The sequence below is a fragment of the Hippopotamus amphibius genome, chromosome 8, assembly GCF_030028045.1.
Source record: "Hippopotamus amphibius kiboko isolate mHipAmp2 chromosome 8, mHipAmp2.hap2, whole genome shotgun sequence".
In the NCBI taxonomy this organism is placed as follows: domain Eukaryota; kingdom Metazoa; phylum Chordata; class Mammalia; order Artiodactyla; family Hippopotamidae; genus Hippopotamus; species Hippopotamus amphibius.
Window position 1 is genome coordinate 2881635 of NC_080193.1, and position 19885 is coordinate 2901519.

Here is a 19885-nt window from a genome sequence, read left to right on the forward strand (position 1 = left end):
TGTTCTCCAGTTTGTGAGTCACCCACCCAGCACTTATGGGATTTGATTTTAATGGGATTATGCCCCTCCTACCGTCTCATTGCAGCTTCTCCTTTGTCTCCGGACCGTGGGTGTCTTTTTTGGTGAGTTCCAGTGTCTTTCTGTCGAATATTGTTCCGCATTTAGTTGTAATTCTGGTGCTCTTGCAAGAGGGAGTGAGCGCACATCCTCCTACTCCACCATCTTAATCCTATCTCTGAAAACCTACCTTCTTTTGTTGAATTATTTTTATCTGCTTCTAGATAGTTTCCTTTAATGAATATTTGAGTGCTTATTGTATGCCAGGACTCCTCTTGGCACTTGGGAGAAATCAGTGAACAAAACAGACGAAAACAAAACAAACTAAAAAACAAAACAGAATTTCTCCTGTGGAAGGAACTAACAGTTCAGTGAAGGAAGAAATTAGGAAAAATATAATAGAGTAGGGTCATAGGGTTGAATGTAGGGTAGGTAAGAGTGTTGTGATTTTAGATAAGGTAGTCAGAGTAAGTCTCTTGGAATAGGTAACTTTGGACACGGACTTGAAGGAGACAGAAGTGTTGGCCATAGGGATATCGGAAACACAAGAATTTCAAGTGGAGACTCTGCAGGAAGCAGCAAGGAAGCCACTGTAGCTGGACTGGAATGAATGAGTGTTAGACTTTAGAGAGGAGAGGTCAGAGAGGTAGCAAGAGTGGAAATGGTGGTGAGGGTCTATAAATCCTTACTTTTTCTCTCGGTCCATTCTATAGAAATAGTCATGTTTTTTGATAACGAACAACCTTGGTTTAATAGTTGTTCCCCTCCTAGACTCCCAGGCTAGATTAGACCCTATTTTTGCATTCCTTTACCATCCTGAGCTTGTTTTTGGAAAAATATTCGTTAAAAATATTTATGAAAAAAATATTTTTGTTTTGCTTAGTTGTCCTAGGATGGAATTCAAATGTTTATGGCAGTTTTAAGGATCCTGTGAAACTCCCATTTCCTCCAGGGATTTGTGTTTAATGGGCATTAAATTCTAAGGCTGCAATTGTGTGGGGTTAATGGAGTAGAGGGAAGGAGGGGTGGTGGGGAAGGGACTTGAGTGCTGTGGTGGGGAGAGAGTGAGGGGGTTGGAACAAGAATCTGGAGGAGCAATAATGGGTGGGAAAAGGGGCAAGGCAAGATGGTGAGGGTAGGTACCAGAGGAGTCCTAGCGGGGTAATCTCAGGAAGTTACTTAAGAGGGACTGATGCCTAAAAATATCTGATGCGTGGCTGTAACAAAACCCATTTATAGGGCCGTTGTTTAAATGCACAAGAATAACCTGGGAGGTGGGTCAGAACTCACTGTTCTGTCAGCTATATTTGGAGTGGAACCTCTCATTGGCTCCTCCCACAGCCCTTGGCAACTTCCTTGGTGGGGGATATGAAGTGATTTTTGAGGACTCATCCCTTAGATCTAGTAGGTCTCGGCATGTCCAACCTCCCCACCCTGGATTCTCAAGATTCTGGTAATTGTATTGATAGACAATAAGGATACTAGAGGAGAAGTGATAGGAAAATTCCCATGGTCTGTTGTTACTCTTGTTCTAAATGAATTCATTCATTAACTTACTTGCTTTACTTGGTTCCCCAGTGAGAGCTGTCTTCCACCTTTCTGCTGTGTCTTCACATTTGGGGGGTGTTGGGGGAGATAGAGAGGAAGCAAGCTCTGTGATGTCTCTTCTTGGCAATAATCCAACCATGAGGGCCCTGATGACCTTATCTAAACCTCATTATCCCCCAAAGGCTCCATCTTCAAATACTATCACATTGGGGGTTAGGGCTTCAACATGTGAATTTCTGATGTGGACAAGGTTCTCAGAGCAAACTGATAGACAGCATGGACTTAATGGAGCACAGTCTGCTCTGCAAATAAATGTTCTTATTGATTAGAGTTACTATTTATTAATTCATTTAAGAAATTCTATATTTGTTGAGCTCCTATGCTGTACTAGGCACTGTTCTTTGTGCTGGTGATACGGCTGTCAAAAAAAGACAATTCCTGCCCCTTGGAGTTTACATTTTATTGGACAGACAATAGAAAATAATCAAGATAAATAATGTTTATAATATATTAGGTGGTGATAAAGGATTGTAGGTAAAAGAGAAGGGAAGAGAAATTGAGAATGTGAATTAGAGGTTGGTTGGAGTATTTGAGAACCTCTCTGAGAAGAAGGCTTGGAACAGAGCCCTGAAGGTGGTGAGGGGCCAGCCACATAGGTATCTGGCTGATGAGCATTCATAGTAGAGGGACGGCAGATACAAGGACTCTAGGTAAGGTAAAGTGTTTAGTTCAAGAAATAGCAAGGAGGTTAGTGTGGTTAGAGTGAAGTGGATGGGGGAGAGGAGGATGAGATAATTGCAGGATGGTGTGTAGGGTTGGAAGTTGGTCTTACAGGCATTGGAAGACTTGGCCTTTTACTGAGTGAATTAGAAAGGTATTGGAAGGTTTTGAGCTGAGCAGTGATACAGTCTAATTTGAACAGCATCACTTTGCCTGCTGTGTGGAGAAGAGACAGGTGGAGTGAGGAATGAAGCACCATTGGATTTAAGTTTAGTGGGGAATTCAGGATTAGAGGGAGAAATTTAGGAGACATCAGTGTTGAGTTGGAGTGAAATTATCGAGAGAGTTCATTCCCAATTTGGTAGGCCTGTGCTAAGCGCTTGACATTGAATTATGCTATTTGTTGACTATGTGTAGATACTCTTACTCTATTCTTTGAATTGGACACCTCTTTTCTATATTAATATTTATGAAACTAGTATGTGTGAATCAACTGAGACTTGCATTTAATATGTTTTCTTCCAATTCTACTACAAAACAAGATACCATTGCGTAGTTGATGCTTTTTAAAAAGAGCTGTTACCTTAAGTCTAAGAAATAAGAATTTTTGCCTTTAAGATACAGAAACACATTTAAAAGTTACAAAAAAGATGTAGCTGGTGTATGGCTGACTTAGAATTCCAGCTTAATCTTCTTTGACTCCAAAGCCCATGTGTCTAAATACTGCACAATGGTGCTTTTCTAAAACTACTCATTCTTTACATGTGATTTCACCTATACATGTGATTAATTTGTGGAGTTTTTTTTCCTTTTTTTTTAATAGAAGAGATCAAAATCAGCATGGGCTAAAGCTATGATTCTACAGTCACATAGACTTGTATTCATAGGTTTTTAAGCTGTCATTTATCCTCTTTGACTCTCAGTGTCCTTATCTGTAAAATAATGATGTTTATAACTACCCTAGGGTTTTGGAGAGAATTAAATAACTCATTTTTCTGTACTTTACTGATGTATAGTGTGTTTATACTTAGGTGGCAGTTTACATAAAGGAAGCACTGGAACTTGTGGCCACACCCTTCAAGAATAAAAAAATTTAGAAAATGGAACCACCATGTATGCCATGTGAAGAACAACAAAAGCCAGAACCACAGAAGAGCATAGAAGAAACCAAACAAGTAGATGATGAAGATGCTGAACTGATCTTTGTTGGGGTGGAACATGTAAATGAGGATGCTGAGCTGATCTTTGTTGGGATGACCTCAAATGCAAAGCCAGTCGTTTCAAACATATTGAACAGAGTTACTCCAGGTTCACGTTCAAGGAGAAAAAAGTATGGTCACTTCAGAAAAGATCACGCTCACCAAGTGCAGCCTGTAAGTCATGTGAAACCTACGTCAGAAGCAGTGACTGTCTTGCCAGTTTCTGACTCTGAGTCAAGATCAACCGATAGTCCTATTATTATTGAACCTTTGTCTAAAGCTGATTATAAAAATAATTCACCACAGGTCGTGCCTAATAGCTCTTCAGAGTTATGTTCTCCTTTGATTACCTTCACAAGTTCATTGCAGCATCCAGTAGGAACAGCACTTTCTGCAGGAGGTATGGATAAAAGTCCTCGCGTATCAAAGCGACTTTCCACTTCTGAAACAAATAGCACAAATCCTAAAAGGCCTAAACTCAGTGATGGACTCATAGGAGGACATTCTTTAGCTTTGTCCCCTTCAGGTATCTTTCATACAATGACTACTCAGCAGAGCACACCCTCACACAGTGTTCATACCTCATTAAGCCGTGTTCAGAATGGAGAACCTTGTCCAACAGCTTTTCCAAAGGACAGTATTCATTGCAAGCCTATAAGTCCTTTTGGGGAAAACGGACTGGCAAAAACAGACTTTTCAAGTCTAGCAAGTCAAAACAAGACTGTTGGTCCCACAAAAGGAAATCCGGTCGTGTTACTTCGTGACTTTTACTATGGACAGCATACGGGAGACGGGCAGCCAGAGCAGAAGACTCATACAACCTTCAAATGCTTCCGCTGCTTGAAAGTTTTAAAGAATGTCAGGTTTATGAATCATATGAAGCACCATCTGGAGCTTGAGAAGCAGAGGAGTGACAGCTGGAAAAACCACACCACCTGCCAGCACTGCCACCGCCAGTTCCCCACCCCCTTCCAGCTGCAGTGTCACGTTGAAAGTGTCCACACTTCCCAGGAGACCTCCGCAGTCTGTAAAATCTGTGAGTTGTCCTTTGAAACAGATCAGGTTCTCTTACAGCACATGAAGGACAATCATAAGCCTGGCGAAATGCCCTATGTGTGCCAGGTTTGCAATTACAGATCGTCAGCCTTTGCTGATGTGGAAGCACATTTCAGAACATACCATGAAAACACTAAGAATTTGCTTTGCCCATTTTGTCTCAAAATTTTCAAAACTGCAACACCATACATGTGTCATTATAGAGGACACTGGGAAAAGAGTGTTCACCAGTGTTCTAAATGCCGGCTACAGTTTTTAACTTTCAAGGAGAAAATGGAGCACAAGACCCAGTGTCATCAAATGTTTAAGAAGCCTAAGCAACTAGAAGGATTGCCTCCTGAAACAAAAGTTGTTATTCAAGTGTCACTGGGACCTCTTCAACCAGGATCAGTGGAAGTAGCATCCATTACTGTGAACACATCTGATTCTGAACCATCACCCCTGAAGTCTAAAAGTAGAATTTCAAAAAAACCCCATTAATTCTGCTTTCAGTAAATCTGAAGCAAGTATTTCAAAGTTAAAAACGCCATTAAAAACAGAAAATCCAAACCATAACATTATTCAATAGCATCAAATATAGTGAAACCAGTGGATCATTTATTAGGGTTTTTTTTTAGAAAATTAACGAAGTACAATATTATTTGATCTGAATTTTGAGATTTTTTAAACATATACCTGATTTCATATAACTATCTGGCTTAACACATAAAAGGGGTGTGTGTGTGTGAGAGAGTGTTGGGGAGGGAGGAGAGAAAAGTGAAAACCTATTTATTATTTTGGTATTTCATGTTATTTGTAAGTTTGAAAGCTCTGCTATCCATATAATCTGTAGAATCTTTTAACGACTTAATTTATTTTCAACTTTTTCCATGCCTTAAAGATTTCGATATTAACTATAGCCAGACTGGCAGACTGGAATGGCTTTGTTACCACGTGGTCCCGTTTGCTGCTTAACTCTCAGAAGTGCCTCTGTTGTGCTCATCTAAAATAACCTGTCTCTGAAAGCCTGGGTATGGAGAAGTTGATGGAGAAGCTGTGTTGTGAATGGGGACCACAGACAGAGAATCAGTCAATGGAGAGCAGTGGCTTCTTGTCCCAGTTGAGGAAGGGGCACACATTCATTCCAGGCTTGGAGCCAAGGCAGAAGGAACACTGTCTTAGAGTGTCTTTCCCTAGCCCAAGGACATCCAAGGAAGCCAAACCATTAAAATAAAAGGCCTTTGTTTGGTGCAGGCATCAAGCAGGCACTGTGTGTCATTGGCTTCAGATGGAGAAGCAGAGATAATTAATAGAGTGGGCCTTGGTGCCAGTGGACCTCGTTTTGAGTGATCAGAAGGGGAATTTGATTTGTTCCTTCCCCTCTCCCATCTGGGTGGCCTTTAGTCAGAATGAACTAGCCATATCCCTCTCAGTCACAACAGTAAAGCAAGTTAAGTTTCCCAAGGAAAAAAAGCCTTGACATCCATAGTTTGATCTGTACTGGATCCATGGTTTTAACTGAAAAGGGCCAAACACACAGAATCTGTCCAGTTTATGAATTGGGCTAAATTTAGTTCTCTTACCCTTAAGATGTAATGGGGTTGTCCAAGAACAGTACGTATAGTGGATAAAAGTAGTTCAGGGTGATTAAACCCATTACAGGACTTTTCATTATATTTTTGCGATTACATATATCTTACCCTAATTGAACCTGTGAAGTTTGCAATTTTGTGTCTTGCCTTGGACATGAATGTATTACAGTTAGTTAATTCTTTGTGTGTGTAATTTCCCATTGTATCAAACTAATATTGAGTTTGGGTCTGTCTTGACACACTCCAATGTGCAAGAAATGTCTTATTTCAATAATTATCAGGTCATTGAGTTATGTTATCCTTCGTCTGATCTAGCCAGCTATCTGATCTGTGATTATACTTGCCATCTCCAAGGGCTCTTTCACAGAACTGTGGGCTACCTTCCAAGTACTGGTTCCTGAACATCAGCAGCCCTGGCTGCCTCTGTGGGTTCCTGGAGCTGTGTCTCCCTAGGCACGTTTCAGTGCCATCTGTTCTTGACCCACCACCAGCCCAGGTGCCTAGCAGCCTCTGTGTACCACTCCAGGAATCTGGGATCCTGGCTGTAGACCTATGCCAGGAGAAATCTCTCCCTTTACTCTTGCTTTCTCCTCCTTTTTAAAGGTACTTTATCTCTCCCCACTCCTTTTTTCCCTCCTCAGTCTAGTTCTCTAAGCTTTCAAAATGCTGGAAAGGTATAATCATCAAGGGGTTAGCATCCCTCTTAGAACTGAGGAGGAAGGACTACAGTTAACGAAAGTTGGTGTGAGTGTGTTGTCCATATTTTAGATAATTTCCTGAGTGTAGGTTCTGTTGTATTTATTTGCTCAATGCTTGATTGATTTGCACTTTGAAAATTTTACTAGGCCTTTCCAGTTAGTTTGCTTGGGCCAAAGCACTTTGCTAAAATTTCATCTTGAACCCCTTTCTTTAGGTGGAGGGGGAGAGAGAAAGAGAGAGAGAGAGAGAGAGAGAGAGAGAGAGAGAGAGAGAGAGTGTGTGTGTGTGTGTGTGTGTGTGTGTGTGTGTGTGTGTGTGTGTGTTCCGGTCTCAGGTGGAAACTTCTATGTATAAATAGATGTGCAGACTTTTGCATACTTACCTCCCTTATTCTGTTTTATGGTAAAAATATGAAATGTTTTAGTTCTGTATTTTTGTGGTTGCTTAGTATTATCAGCACTGTTACTGTTGTTTGCTCTAAAGTATGCTCCTAAGGAGTACAAGTTGTTATTTATTGCCAACAAAATTCCAGTGATGTGGCCCCTGACTACCTCCTCTCTTGCATCCTGTCATGCTAGCCTGCCACTTTCCCCACTGGTGCACTACTTTTGACACACTGGCCGTGCTTTTCCTCAAGCAAATTCCATTTCTTCCCAATCCAAAGACTTTGTAACTGCTGTGCTCCTTGGAATGCTCTTCCCCTAGGCATGCATGGCTTGCTACCTCGCTCAATTGTTTGACACTTCCTTTGGTATATTGAGCTTCACCAGTGTTGTTAAAATCACACAGTGAAATCTCCATCCCACCTCCCCAGCCCCCCTTTTTCCTCCTCTTCCTTAAAGGCACTTTAAGTCTCCGCACTCGCACTCGCACTAGTCTTCCCTTTCAGTCTAAATTTCCTAGGTTTTCACAAAAAGCTGGGAAGAGATAATCATCAAGGGCTTTGCTTCTCTAGTAGAATTGAGTTAGCTTGAGTCAGTTTCTGTGCCTGCAAATAAAAGACAATTAATAGTGAGTGGAGTTCTTTCAGGAGCTTTCTCTGTTTTTCTATTGATACCTCTATTTTTTTAAGGCAATGTCACTTTGTTTTGTTTACAAATATATTGAATATCTGTCAAGATTACTATTTTGTTATTGCCCATTGTGAATTTCCTTGTCTATTTTGCTTGTTCTTTCAGATGAAATTTATTTTATTAATGTTGCCAAAAATTGTAAGTAAAAAATTAGCAATTATAGAAATAAAATGGTTTTTTTGAAAAGGTGTTTTTACTGTGTTGTCTTTTCACCAATAACATGGCATATTTTTAGTTTTATTTATAATCTTATTGCATTGGCCAGGACTTCTAAACAGTGATGTGTAAATGGGCTTTCATGTTCTTGGTTTTAATTAGAAATGCTTTACCATCATAGGTAAAGAGTACATGGCTTAATGAATTTCTGTTTCTATCTTTAGAATTTGAAGAGATTTGTTTATTGGATAGATTACAATATCTGTTGAGACAGTCAACCTGCCTTCCTCCCTCCCTCCTTCCTTCCTTCCTTCCCTCCCTCCCTCCCTCCCTTTTCTTTCTCTCCCTTCCCTGCCTTCACTTCCTTCCCTTTCTTTCCTTCCCTTTCTTTCACTAACCCAAAGTTTTGCTTGGCTGGATTCACAACTTTTCTATCAGAAGCCTTCCTTTCCTGAAACAAAAATAATTCCACTTGGAGTTGAATATTATCCTCTCAGAATCTCATTCCACTTCTCATTTCTAGTATTGGAGTTAAATTCCTCTTCCCATTATTAGATTTGCCACAGTTTTATGAATGTTTCTGATTTACTTTTTTTCCCAAGAAGCAACCCTAGCTTTATTATCTCAAGAGGTTTTATTTTTGTTATATATTTTTGTCTCAATTCATTATATACCTTCTACTTTCTTTAAGATTGTTCTTTTTCTATAACCTTGTATTTTAAAAGCTTTTTTTTTTTTAATTTTTTTATGGAAATATAGTTCATTTACAATGTGTTAGTTTCAGGTGTACATCAAAGTGATTCAGTTATGAATATATATATTTTTTAGTTTTTTTCCATTATAGGTTATTACAAGATACTGAATATTTTTTCTTTAATAAAGGATTTAAGAATTTACCTACTGTTATTTAAATTTAAATAACAGTTTTGTCTGAATCCCAAATATTTGGATGCATATATTTTCTTTTTTTTATTAAAGTTTTCATTCTCTGTTTTTTTGGTAAGTTAATTCCAAAGATTTCAGAATTTGCAGGTGGGATATTTTAGTCTTAATTTATAGTTTACTGAGAATTAAGTTTTCCTTGGAGCTCTGAGGGTATGTGTGTATATACACTGACATGTCTGTTTACACATCCTTTTCAGATTACTACATGGGTTATTTTTTAAAAAGATATTTTCTGTTTGTATGGTAAAAAACGTAAAATGTTTTAATTCTAGAAATCTGTTCCCCCAAAATGAATATAGTATAAAAGGTAAAGGTATGAAAATATTCATTTGAGAGTATTCATTCAATATTCGAGAGTAATTCCTAGTAACAAAACTTGCCAGGGTTTTTTGTTTTGTTTTGGTATAGTTTTTTGCACTAACACTCCCCTCAAAGTCCTCCCAGCTTCTGTCCACTGCCCAGTTTCAAAGCCACTCTTATATTTTAGGTATTTCTTACAGCAGCGCACCCCTTGTAAGTATAAGTTACCTATTGCTATATAAAATATTACCCCAAACTTACCAGTTTAAACCAACAAACATTTATTATCTTACAGGAATTGGAATTAGCTTAGCTTCTTTTATAAGGTCACAATTAAGATGTTAAGACAGAGCTCCAGCCATCTGAAGGCTTGACTGAGGCTGAGGATCAGTGCTGTGGTTTGAGTGTTTTGTCCCCTCAGATTCATATTGAAATCCTATCTCCCCAAAGTGATAATACTGAGTGGGTGGGGCCTTTGAGAGGTGATTAGGTCGTGAAGGGGGAGCCTTCATAGGGGGATTAATGTTCTTATAAAAGAGTTCCTACAGAGTTCCCTAGCACCTTCCACAGTGTAAGGATTCAACAAGAAGCCTGTGACCTGGAAGAAGTCCCTCACCTGACCATGCTGGCACCCTGATCTTTTACTTCCAACCAACCTCCAGAGCAATAAATTTCTGTTGTTTACAGGCTACCAAGTCTGTGGTTTTTGTGATAGTAGCTTGAATAGAATAAGACAATCAGCTTCTAAATTTACATGGCTGTTGGCAGAAGGCCTCAGTTCCTTGTCACATGGTCCTCATGACATGTCGGCTGTAGCAGAGTGAGTAACCCAAGAGAGCGCATGGGAGAAGCTGTGATCTTGCCTTAGGGGTGAAATACCATCACTTATGTTGTTTACTGCGGACCAACCTTGATATAATACGCTGAAGTTGACCATATCTGGGCAGGAATGCCAGAGGGTAGGGAATCCTTGCAGGCCATCTTGAGGCTACCACAGGGAGAATGGAACATAGAAATATTTATGAATACATAAATATTCTATAAGGAATACAGATAAAAACGAGTTAATAGTCATGGGGTTACTATCCCACTCTCCAGTTTGCCATTGTGGCTGACACTGGTCAATCTGAGGTGAGATTTTTATTTTAGAAGTATATATTATTTTTAAAACTTGAAATACATAATATAGTCACATTGTTCAAACATCAAAAAGTATAACAACTGTTCTCAGATTCTTTTTTAGCCCTCTAGATAATTTCTAGGTTTTTTTCTCTCTTTAAGATAACTGATTTATATTACAAGTTTTCTGCACCTTCATTCTGTCCCATCTCCATAGCCTTTAGTGTTCCTGCTGGGGTGGCCGATTAAGTCAGTGATAACCAACTTTATCAGATGTTTGCTTGGCCACACCTTTAGTGCTCTCTGGAGAATGCTTTCTCATTTTTTGCAACATAGATAGACTGAGAATTCTCCAAATCTTTAGGTTCTGGTTCCTTTTTGCGTACCAATTCTTTGTTCAATTATTTCTCTTTTTCAGGACTTCCCTGGCAGTCCAGCGTTTAAGACTGTGCTTCCACTACAGGGGGTGCAGGTTTGATCCCTGGTCAGGGAACTAAGATCCCACATTTCACATGGTGTGCCCACCCCCTGGCCAAAACATTATTTCTCTTTTCCCTCATTTTACTTTAAGTGGCCAGGAGGATCCAAGCCACTCCTTCAGTACTTTGCTTGGAAATCTCTTCAGCTAAATATCCAATTTCATCACTTGCAAGTTTTATCTCCCACAAAGCACTAGAACACAAGCACAATTCAGCTAAGTTCCTTGCCACTTGGTAACAAGGATCATCTTTTTCTCCATTGTCCACTAACATGTTCTTCAGTGTGATTCCGGGCATGAAGATGCTGACTTGATGGAGCCTTTGGAAACTAAAGGATTTAAACATTCATCCATTCATTCAACCTTATAAAATTATTATCAAACACAAGCTGAATTGAAAACATTCTACCCTCTTAGAATTTACAGTTTGTTTGAGAAAAGAGACTGGGAAAAAAAATATATAGGTCAGAAAATATGTTATCATAACACATGAATAAGCAAGGGGTAAACCTGCCTGGAGAGGTTGAGGAAAACTTTCCAGAGGAGGGAATATCTGAAATTTGATCTTTGGGAAAGACTAGAATGGAGATAGACAAAGTGTCGTCTGATAACTACAAGTGACTTGACTGGGCCACAGGCTGGGGATGAGAATTTGGGTCACTGAGGCTGAAACAGGGCTGAGAATGTCAGTTAGGAGTTTGGACTTGATGTTTTAGCTGGTGTGTGTGTGACTGCTAAAGGGGAAAGGGACAGGAGCGTACTTGTAGTTTAGGAAAACATTCTAGATGACATAGGATTGGAGGGCCCTGGATAGGAGGAAAGGCAAAAGAAAACAGAGCCGATAATTCAGAGAGAAACGGGCGAAGCCTCTCATGGGACTTAAGGAAACGATATGTTCAAGAAGGAAGATGTCAGTACTTTAAACTGATGGGGAGGGGAAAGTTATATGAAAAGTACAGTATGCACGTATGAAGTTGTCAGTTGGAAGATCCTTCCTGACATTAAGCAGAGCACCTCAGGAGGGGATGGAAAGGGAAGCCCTCCTGGAGAGCTGGAGGGGCGAATGGGAGAGCCGGGGTTAGGGCAGCAAACCACACCCCCAGCTCATCCATGGGTGATCCTCCAAGGAAAGGGCCAAGCAACCGACCCGCGCAAACAATGTTTAAGGAACGGGAAGGGGGCCAGGTGGGGAAGCGGCGCAGCAGAGACCTTGTTTATGTGTGGAAAGCAGCATGTTGGGACATAGGGCTAGAGGACCAGGCTTCTTCGCGAGGCCAGCGTTGGCAAAAGAGCATATGGGTTTGGCTCTTCTCTCTCTCCCTTGCTACCCTGGCTGGATTGCTGCCTGTGCTATCTCCACTGAGAGACCGAAAAACGAAACAAAACAAACCTAGCTCAGGCCAAACTGCACGCTGCAGCCTAACTATTGCTAGGAATCAACAGCGCAGCAGACCTCAGGGGAGTGTTTCTTCACTCCTCAACCCCCTCTAGGCCCTTCATGTACAGGACAAAAATGATAACATCAATCTCAGGAGAAGATAAAGGGATGGGGCCTGTAGTCACCTAGCAGGGGCACAGCAACAGGAGAGCATGGACTCTACCGCAATCGCAACCGTAAAGCCTGGGCAGATCATGCCTCCCTACTTAAATTCAGCAGGAGCAACACAGGCTAAGCCTCAGGGTTTAGTGCCCCCTCCTTGTGGCTTTCTAGCCTGAATAGCTGATACCCCAGTGGGATGGTCACAGAGTGAACAGGCAGCTGTAGAGAAGCACTCACTGTAAGACGGCATCAACGTTTTAGCAACAGGAATTAGAACCAATGAGACAGAACATCAAGATTTAATGTACTGTTATCAAAGATATAAAGAATAATGGTATTGGGTTGGCCAAAAAAGTGCCTTTGGTTTTTAAGTAGAATTAAAAGATACATTTTTCGTTTTCACCGAGAACTTCATTGAACAACATAGTCACTGGTTTGTTCCACTACCTTCTGCCATTTTTCAGGCAAATTCATAGTTTGATTTTCCCAAAACTTTTTATATTTTTTGAGCAAAGAACTGTTCCAGGTGCCTTTTACAGTCTTCCAGGGAACTGACATTTTTTCCGTTAAGGGAATTGTGTAAAGACCGAAATAAGTGGAAATCTGAAGGTGCAACGTCTGGTGAATACAGCAGATGAATCAGAACTTCCCAGCCAAGCTGTAACAGTTTTTGCCTGATCATCAAAGAAACATGCGGTCTTGCATTATCCTGATGGAAGGTGATGCGTTTTCTGTTGACTAATTCCGGATGCTTTTCATCAAGTGCTGCTTTCAGTTGGTCTAATTGGGAGCAGTACTTGTTGGAATTAATCGTTTGATTTTGCAGAAGGAGCTCATGATAGAGGACTCCCTTCCAGTCCCACCATATACACATCACCTTCTTTGGATGAAAACCAGCCTTTGGTGTGGTTGGTGGTGGTTCATTTCTCTTGCCCCACAATCTCTTCCATTCCACGTTGTTGTACAGTATCCACTTTTCATCGCCCGTCAAAATTTCTTTTAAAAACAGAATGTTTTCATTACGTTTAAGGAGAGAATTGCTTGTGGAAATACGATCAAGGAGGTTTTTTTTCGCTTAGCTTATGTGGAACCCAAACATCAAAGCGATTCACATAACCAAGCTGGTGCAAATGATTTTCAGTGCTTGATTTGGATATTTTGAGTATGTCGGCTGTCTCCCATGTGGTATAACCTTTATTCTTCTCAATTAATGTCTCGATTTCATCGCTATCAACTTCAGTTGGTCTACCCGACCATGGAGCATCGTCCAGCAAGAAATCTCCAGCACAAAACTTCACAAACCACTTGACACATTCAATCAGTCACAGCACCTTCTCCATACACTGCACAAATCTTTTTGTGTGTTTCAGTTATGTTTCTACCTTTCTTGAAATAATAAAGCATAATATGCCAAAAATGTTGCTTTTTTTCCTTCCATCTTCATTATTAAAATGGCTACACAAAAATTCACCAATTCTGACGTCTCTTTTTAATATTTATTTATTTATTTATTTATGGCTGTGTTGGGTCTCTGTCGCTGCACACGGGCTTTCTCTAGTTGTGGCAAGTGGGGGCTACTCTTCATTGCAGTGCGCGGGCTTCTCCGTGCGACGGCTTCTCTTGTTGCGGAGCACGGGCTCTAGGCGCGCAGGCTTCAGTAGGTGTGGCACACAGGCTAAATAGTTGTGGCTCACAGACTCTAGAGTGCAGGCTCAGTAGTTGTGGCGCACGGGCTTAGCTGCTTCGCGGCATGTGGGATATTCCCAGACCAGGGATCGAACCCATGTCCCCTGCATTGGCAGGCGGATTCTTAACCACTGTGCCACCAGGGAAGTCCCTGATAAGTCTTTTTTTTTTTTTTTTTTGGCACACGGGCTTAGTTGCTCCGCGGCATGTGGGATCTTCCTGGAGCTGGGATTGAACCCATGACCTCTGCATTGGCAGGCGGATTCTTAACCACTGCGCCACCTAGGAAGCCCCAGTCTTTTTTTTAAATGCACACTGATATGACAGCTGTCACATAAAATCTAACAAAGTTGTTTTCAATGAAGTTAAAGACAACAAAGTGCTTGCTACTAGAGCCATCTTACGGAAAAAAACTGAACGAACTTTTTGGCCAACCTGATAATAAACTAAGAGAATTTTTTGCACCAAACAAGTTACAGTTGTCCTCAGTGCCCTGCATACCTTTCTCCCTCACCTTCTCAAATATTTGCACAAACATCATCTTCGTGTGGCCAACAGACCAGATAATTTAAAACTGTATCCCCATGCCAGTCCTTATTCCTGCTTTCTGCTTTATTTTCATCCACAGCACTTCTCACCTTCTCACACACCACATAATTTATCTTTCCAGTCTGTTTCTCCCACTTACCGTGAATTCTCTGTGAGGTCATTTTTCTGTGTCCTCAGCACCTAGAACGAGGCCTAACTCACAGTGGGAATTGAATCAATACTTGTTGAACTAGATCAATAAGTGAAGAAGTACAAGAGATGTGGGGATTATGGATAAGGAATTAACCTATAGATTTATTATGTAAAGAAGCATGGAAAAATAGTAAAAAGGAAGGAAGGAAGAAAGAAAGGGGGAGAGAGAGGAAAGAAAGAAGGAAAGGAGGGAAGAAAGGAAGAATAAAAAAAATTTGTATCAACCTGGACTTAAAATAATAAATGATACTGATGGAGTGAGGATGCTGGGGAGTGGGCACTGGGAGTGGAACCAAAAAGGATTGAGAGCTTGCTACAGTGCTTAGTATTTAGTTGCAGGTGAGCTGTCCGTAACGGGCCACAGACCTGAAGGCTTGGTTGGAGCAGCCTTGGTTCCTCACCACGTGGGCCTCTCGGTGGGGTTGTATTAGGCTCCCCCAGGGGCAGCAATCCAAGAGAAAGCAAGAGAGGGCAACCAAGACAGGCATGTCTTTTTGTAACCTAGTATCAGAGCTGACCTCCAATCATTTCCGTGTTCTACTTGCTGGACTCCAGTTGTTACATAAAGGTCTTAAAGATGGCCTCCCTATACTGGTCCCTGTGTTGTTTACTTCTTCACAGAAGTCTGCGGCCATGAGCTTAAGCCTGCGTGCACCGAAATAAAAATTTCGCATGTCTGTTTGCTTTAAATATAAACCAAATAAGCATATGTTTAGCCATTTAGAGTTTGGCTGCTTTGCATACCCCATGGAATTGCACCTAACTTTTGCTTGTCATCAATGAGAGCAGTCCTTGGGCTATAAAGGATCCCAGACTGCTCTGCCCTTGGTAGCTGTCTGGCCTGGAGGCTCCTGGCTGTGCTGCTGAATAACTTGTGCTAGGCTTGTAAGCCCCTCTCTGATCCCCTTCCTGCCTGAGAGTTCTTGGCCGTCTTCTTCTTTTTTTTTTTAATTTTATTTATTTATTATTTTTTGGGGGGTGGGGTACACCAAGTTCAATCATCTGTTTTTATACACATATCCCCGTATTCCCTCCCTCCCTCGACTCCCCCCCCCCCCCCCCCCCAGGCCGTCTTCTGGTTTGGGCCCTGCACCACTGTTTCTGGAAGATTTACTGTTCCTGAAAGGTTCACCTCTCTAAGTGTTCCAAACAAAGCTCTCTATGTGTTACTGCCATCTCATTAACCGTACTTTTTGTCTTTTTCCTCAAACTCACTGCCCCATCACTTGGTACAGCCCCCACTTAAGGGCGGGGATCACCCAGGGCAAGAATACCAGGAAGTGGGGGTCACTGCCACCATCTCAGTGGATGCCCCCCGCAGATTCACACACGCCAGACACATTTCCTGTCACACACCAGACACGTTTCCTGTGTTGAGCTTTGCACTCAGCAGAGCGTACGGCTGAGCCCGGGGGTTTATGCTCTCCTTCCCCACCTGCATCCGTCACCGTGGAAATGGTTGCTGAACCACAGGACACAATAATACTCGCCGTCATCCTCAGGCTGGGCCCCCGAGATGGTGAGGGCGGCCCTGTCTCCAAGCAGGGAGCTGCAGAATCGGGCAGGGACCCCCGTAACCCGGGTGCTGGCACTATTAGACCCCGGGGGGCCCGGTACAGCTTCTGTTGGACCCAGCGGGCATAGTTACTGGTGGCGACGGCCCCAGACCTGCAGCCACAAGTGAGTGTGACCGTCCTTCCAGGAATTGTGGACAGGGACGTTTTGAGTCACCGCCTGGGAAGTGGCCCCTGAAAACAGGTGAGAGACCAAAAGTCAGGAGAGGGCATAGGGGTATGAAGGTGCACCCCCTCCCCGCCTCCTCCAAGCCCAATGTCCCCCCGACCTGTGCAGTGAGCCAGGAGAGGTGCCCAGGCCACGGTGCAGACTCCCGGGGCCGCGCTGCCTCAGCGCCCTCAGCAGAGTCAGCCCCCGCGGCTCCTGTGAGAACTCCCACCAGCCTGCACGGCGGGGCTTTCCTGCAGATGCGCTTTCTTCCTGGGAGCCGTGGCGAGGCGGCCAGCGCACCGCTGCTGAGCCCTTCCCCACCCCCGACCGGGAGTCCCTGGGAGCTTGGAGGACCGGTTCCCAGCCGGCTGCTTTCCCGGACCCTGGCTCACAGCCCCTCTAGTGGCCGTGCTGAGAACATCGCTGACGGACGCCCTCGTTCAGTGCCTGGGGCGCCCCGCGCAGGAACTGGACGCAGGAGTCTTAGGAAGGGGAAGCCTGGATGAACCAGCGGCTCTCTTTCCTCTTTGCTCCAATTCACTCACATGAGACTTGCTTGTGGAGTCGAGGAGCCGAGGTCCTGGGTTCTCCTGCTGTCTCAGCGCCTCAGGAACCCACTCAGGGGCATGGGTGCATAGGCAGCTGACGGTCCCCTGGTCAGATGCTTGGTCTCTACCAGGGCCTGGTGGCATTTCAGAACTGACCTTTCTTTCACCAGAATTTTCAATTTCTTTTTTAAATTATTTTTTAATTAAAAAAAATTTTTTTAAATTGAGGTATAGTTGACAGGATTGATTTCTGAATGGCGTTTGATTCTCTGCTGATTCAGAAAACTAGAAGGCTACATTATGATTTTTCACTTAGGGCTTGTCAGATACTTCGTGTGTGCGCAGGGGCATGGGGGCCGCGGGGCGCCGGGTCGTAGGACTCGAGTGGCAGGGCCGTGTGCCTCATAGCTTCAGAGCACCTGTCTGCTCTGGGCCACCTTACACCTAGGTGCCTCTGTCTAGCCTGGTAAACTGATGGAGCAGTGCTCCCAGCAGTGGGTTACAGGCTTCCAGAAGCTGAAGAGGCCAACTAAGTGTGTACTTCTCTCTTAAGGGTGGCAGCAGAGAGATGCAGTAATTGGTCTTACCCTGGAGGGCATGTCCTGCCACGCCACAGACTGATGTTCCCCTAGGAACCTCATTGATGAGATGGACCTCTAAGATGTACGGAGTTTGTTTAGAACACTTATTATACCCAGGTTTCTACTGTATTTGCCACGTCATATACGATGTCTTCAATAGAACGGATTGACCTGATGGTCTGTGGAATGTCCAGATGGCCCAGGTCCCTTGGGATACTTAGAGTAGAAGAGGTAATGCAGCTCCGGGACAAACATCATTGTTATATTGTCAGTCCATCCCATGCGTATGAATTGCCTTCCAACTTTTTTCTTGATAGAAATGGAAAAGTAGGCATTTGCCAAATCAATGGCGATGTAAGAAGTAACTCTTCCATGGTGGGCTCCTCAGGAAAAAATTCTGTGACCTGGAGATTTTCCTGCAAGGGTTTTATTGGAAATGACCTATAAAGGAGTGAGGGAAGAGGATGGCACAGAGGAAGACACTGATCTGCAGTGGAATGGCAATAGAGGCCTCAGCTGGCACCATGCGGATTTATGTAGCTAGGAGGGTCCTTCAGACTTACTGCAAATTGTGGCAGGTAGCTGGGCCTTCGTGCTCCGGAAACAAGCATCCATTTGACGTGGCCGCCCCTGGGTGGGGGATGTAATTTCGTGCAGTTCAGCTCATTTAATGCCAGGGAATTACCAGAGAGAGAGACTCGGCTGTTAGCTATCAGTGGCCAGCACTCCTGGAAGTTGGAGGGAAGAGAGTCTTGGCTCTGAAGGAGAGAACTGGGTGACACATTTTCAAGCCCATACACCGGGTTCCTGGAGGAAGAGTACAGGCAGAGCTCGTGTCCTTCCGTGTAGAAGGGTGCTTGGGACAGGCAGGATCCACAAAAGAATAAGTATCAGAAAATGGGAGCCCCTTGCAAATTCTGTACATGTGGATGGACCCCTCTCCTCTCCACGAGGAAGGGTGTGGTGGATCTTTTGTTCCCCACGGAATGGGAGCAACCACCAGAGTTGGGGCTGAGCCCGCCATACCCATGAGGCTCTTTGAGCTTCTGCATGTGCAACAGAGGAGTCCAGGTGGTCCAGAGAGACTGGGCTCAACCTGGCACTGCCTGCCAGCTCATTCACTGCTGACCCCCAGGGTCAGGAATCCTGCCCCTCCCACCACCCTCAAAATGACCATTGCTCTAGGAGCCCCAGGTCTGGAAAGTGAGTCACAAGTGGGCAGAGTCTCAGGGCTCCTGCAGCCAGGGGAGGAAGGAACGACAGAGTATCTGGAGAAGACGGAGCAGCGTGTCAGAGCTGCTGGAGGCGGCCGATCATAGCTAGGTAGAAGCAAAGAAGAGAATATAGGGAAATTCTACAGTGCACAGAAGTCCTCATAATTAAGGAATGTTATTTCATTTGATGTAATTATAATACCTTCTTTACAATTTTTGTTTGCTAATTCCAACATCTGGGTCATCTCAAGATTTGTCTCTTGAGTATCTTGTCTCATAGGAAATAGGCACATTTTCACATTTCCTTGCTGCTGAATAATTTGAGATTGTATTTGGAACTTTATGAATATTACATCATATTGATCTGGGGTTCCATTATATTTCTCCTAGTGATTTTGATTTTTTTAAAGCAGGCAGTAATTTTGTTGGGTTCACATTGGAAACCCTGCCTGTTGGATGGTAGGTAGTTCAGATCCAGTCAGTCCTTGTGTTCTTCTTTAGGCTTCTTGGGAACTGCCTACCACACCGCTGGTTCAGATATGAGTCGGAGACGTAGGCAGAAATTATACACAAAGTTCAGATTTCCCCTCCATGGCTCTTCTCTTTTTAGGGTTTACTGTTTGTATTATAAATCAGTGTCCTGGGAGCTTGGCCAGGTTTCTGCTGGAACCAGGATGGTTACTGACTGCTGGTCACCACTCCAGTGGTGGAGCCACAGGTGAGAGTGACTGTCCCTCCTGGGGACATGGTCAGTGAGGACTCCGGAGTCACCACAGCCTGGGAACTGGACCCTGAAACCAAAAACAAAAACAGACACGTGTTAAGAGAGAGGAACAAAGGCAGAGGGATCCCTCCAAAGGCTGGTCTCTGCACCTGTGTGGACCTGGGCAGTGAGTGAGGAGAAGGAGGTGGAGAGGAGTCCAGGCCAT

At 43.2% G+C, this 19885-nt stretch overlaps 1 protein-coding gene and 1 gene segment (V, D, J or C); one reads left to right on the forward strand and one right to left on the reverse strand.

Moving 5' to 3' along the window:
• The first annotated feature begins 3362 nt into the window (after positions 1 to 3362).
• LOC130859413 (zinc finger protein 280B-like) lies at positions 3363 to 5168 on the forward strand. Its single transcript, XM_057746796.1, has one exon. It carries the CDS (start codon positions 3426 to 3428, stop codon positions 5058 to 5060), a length of 1635 nt encoding a protein of 544 aa, XP_057602779.1. The 5' UTR covers positions 3363 to 3425; the 3' UTR covers positions 5061 to 5168.
• A 2189-nt stretch (positions 5169 to 7357) lies between these two features.
• Positions 7358 to 19885, reverse strand: LOC130858467 (immunoglobulin lambda variable 7-46-like). The segment is given in 4 exon segments: positions 7358 to 7676; positions 16357 to 16462; positions 19565 to 19747; positions 19840 to 19885. Coding segments are annotated over 4 exon segments (654 nt in total).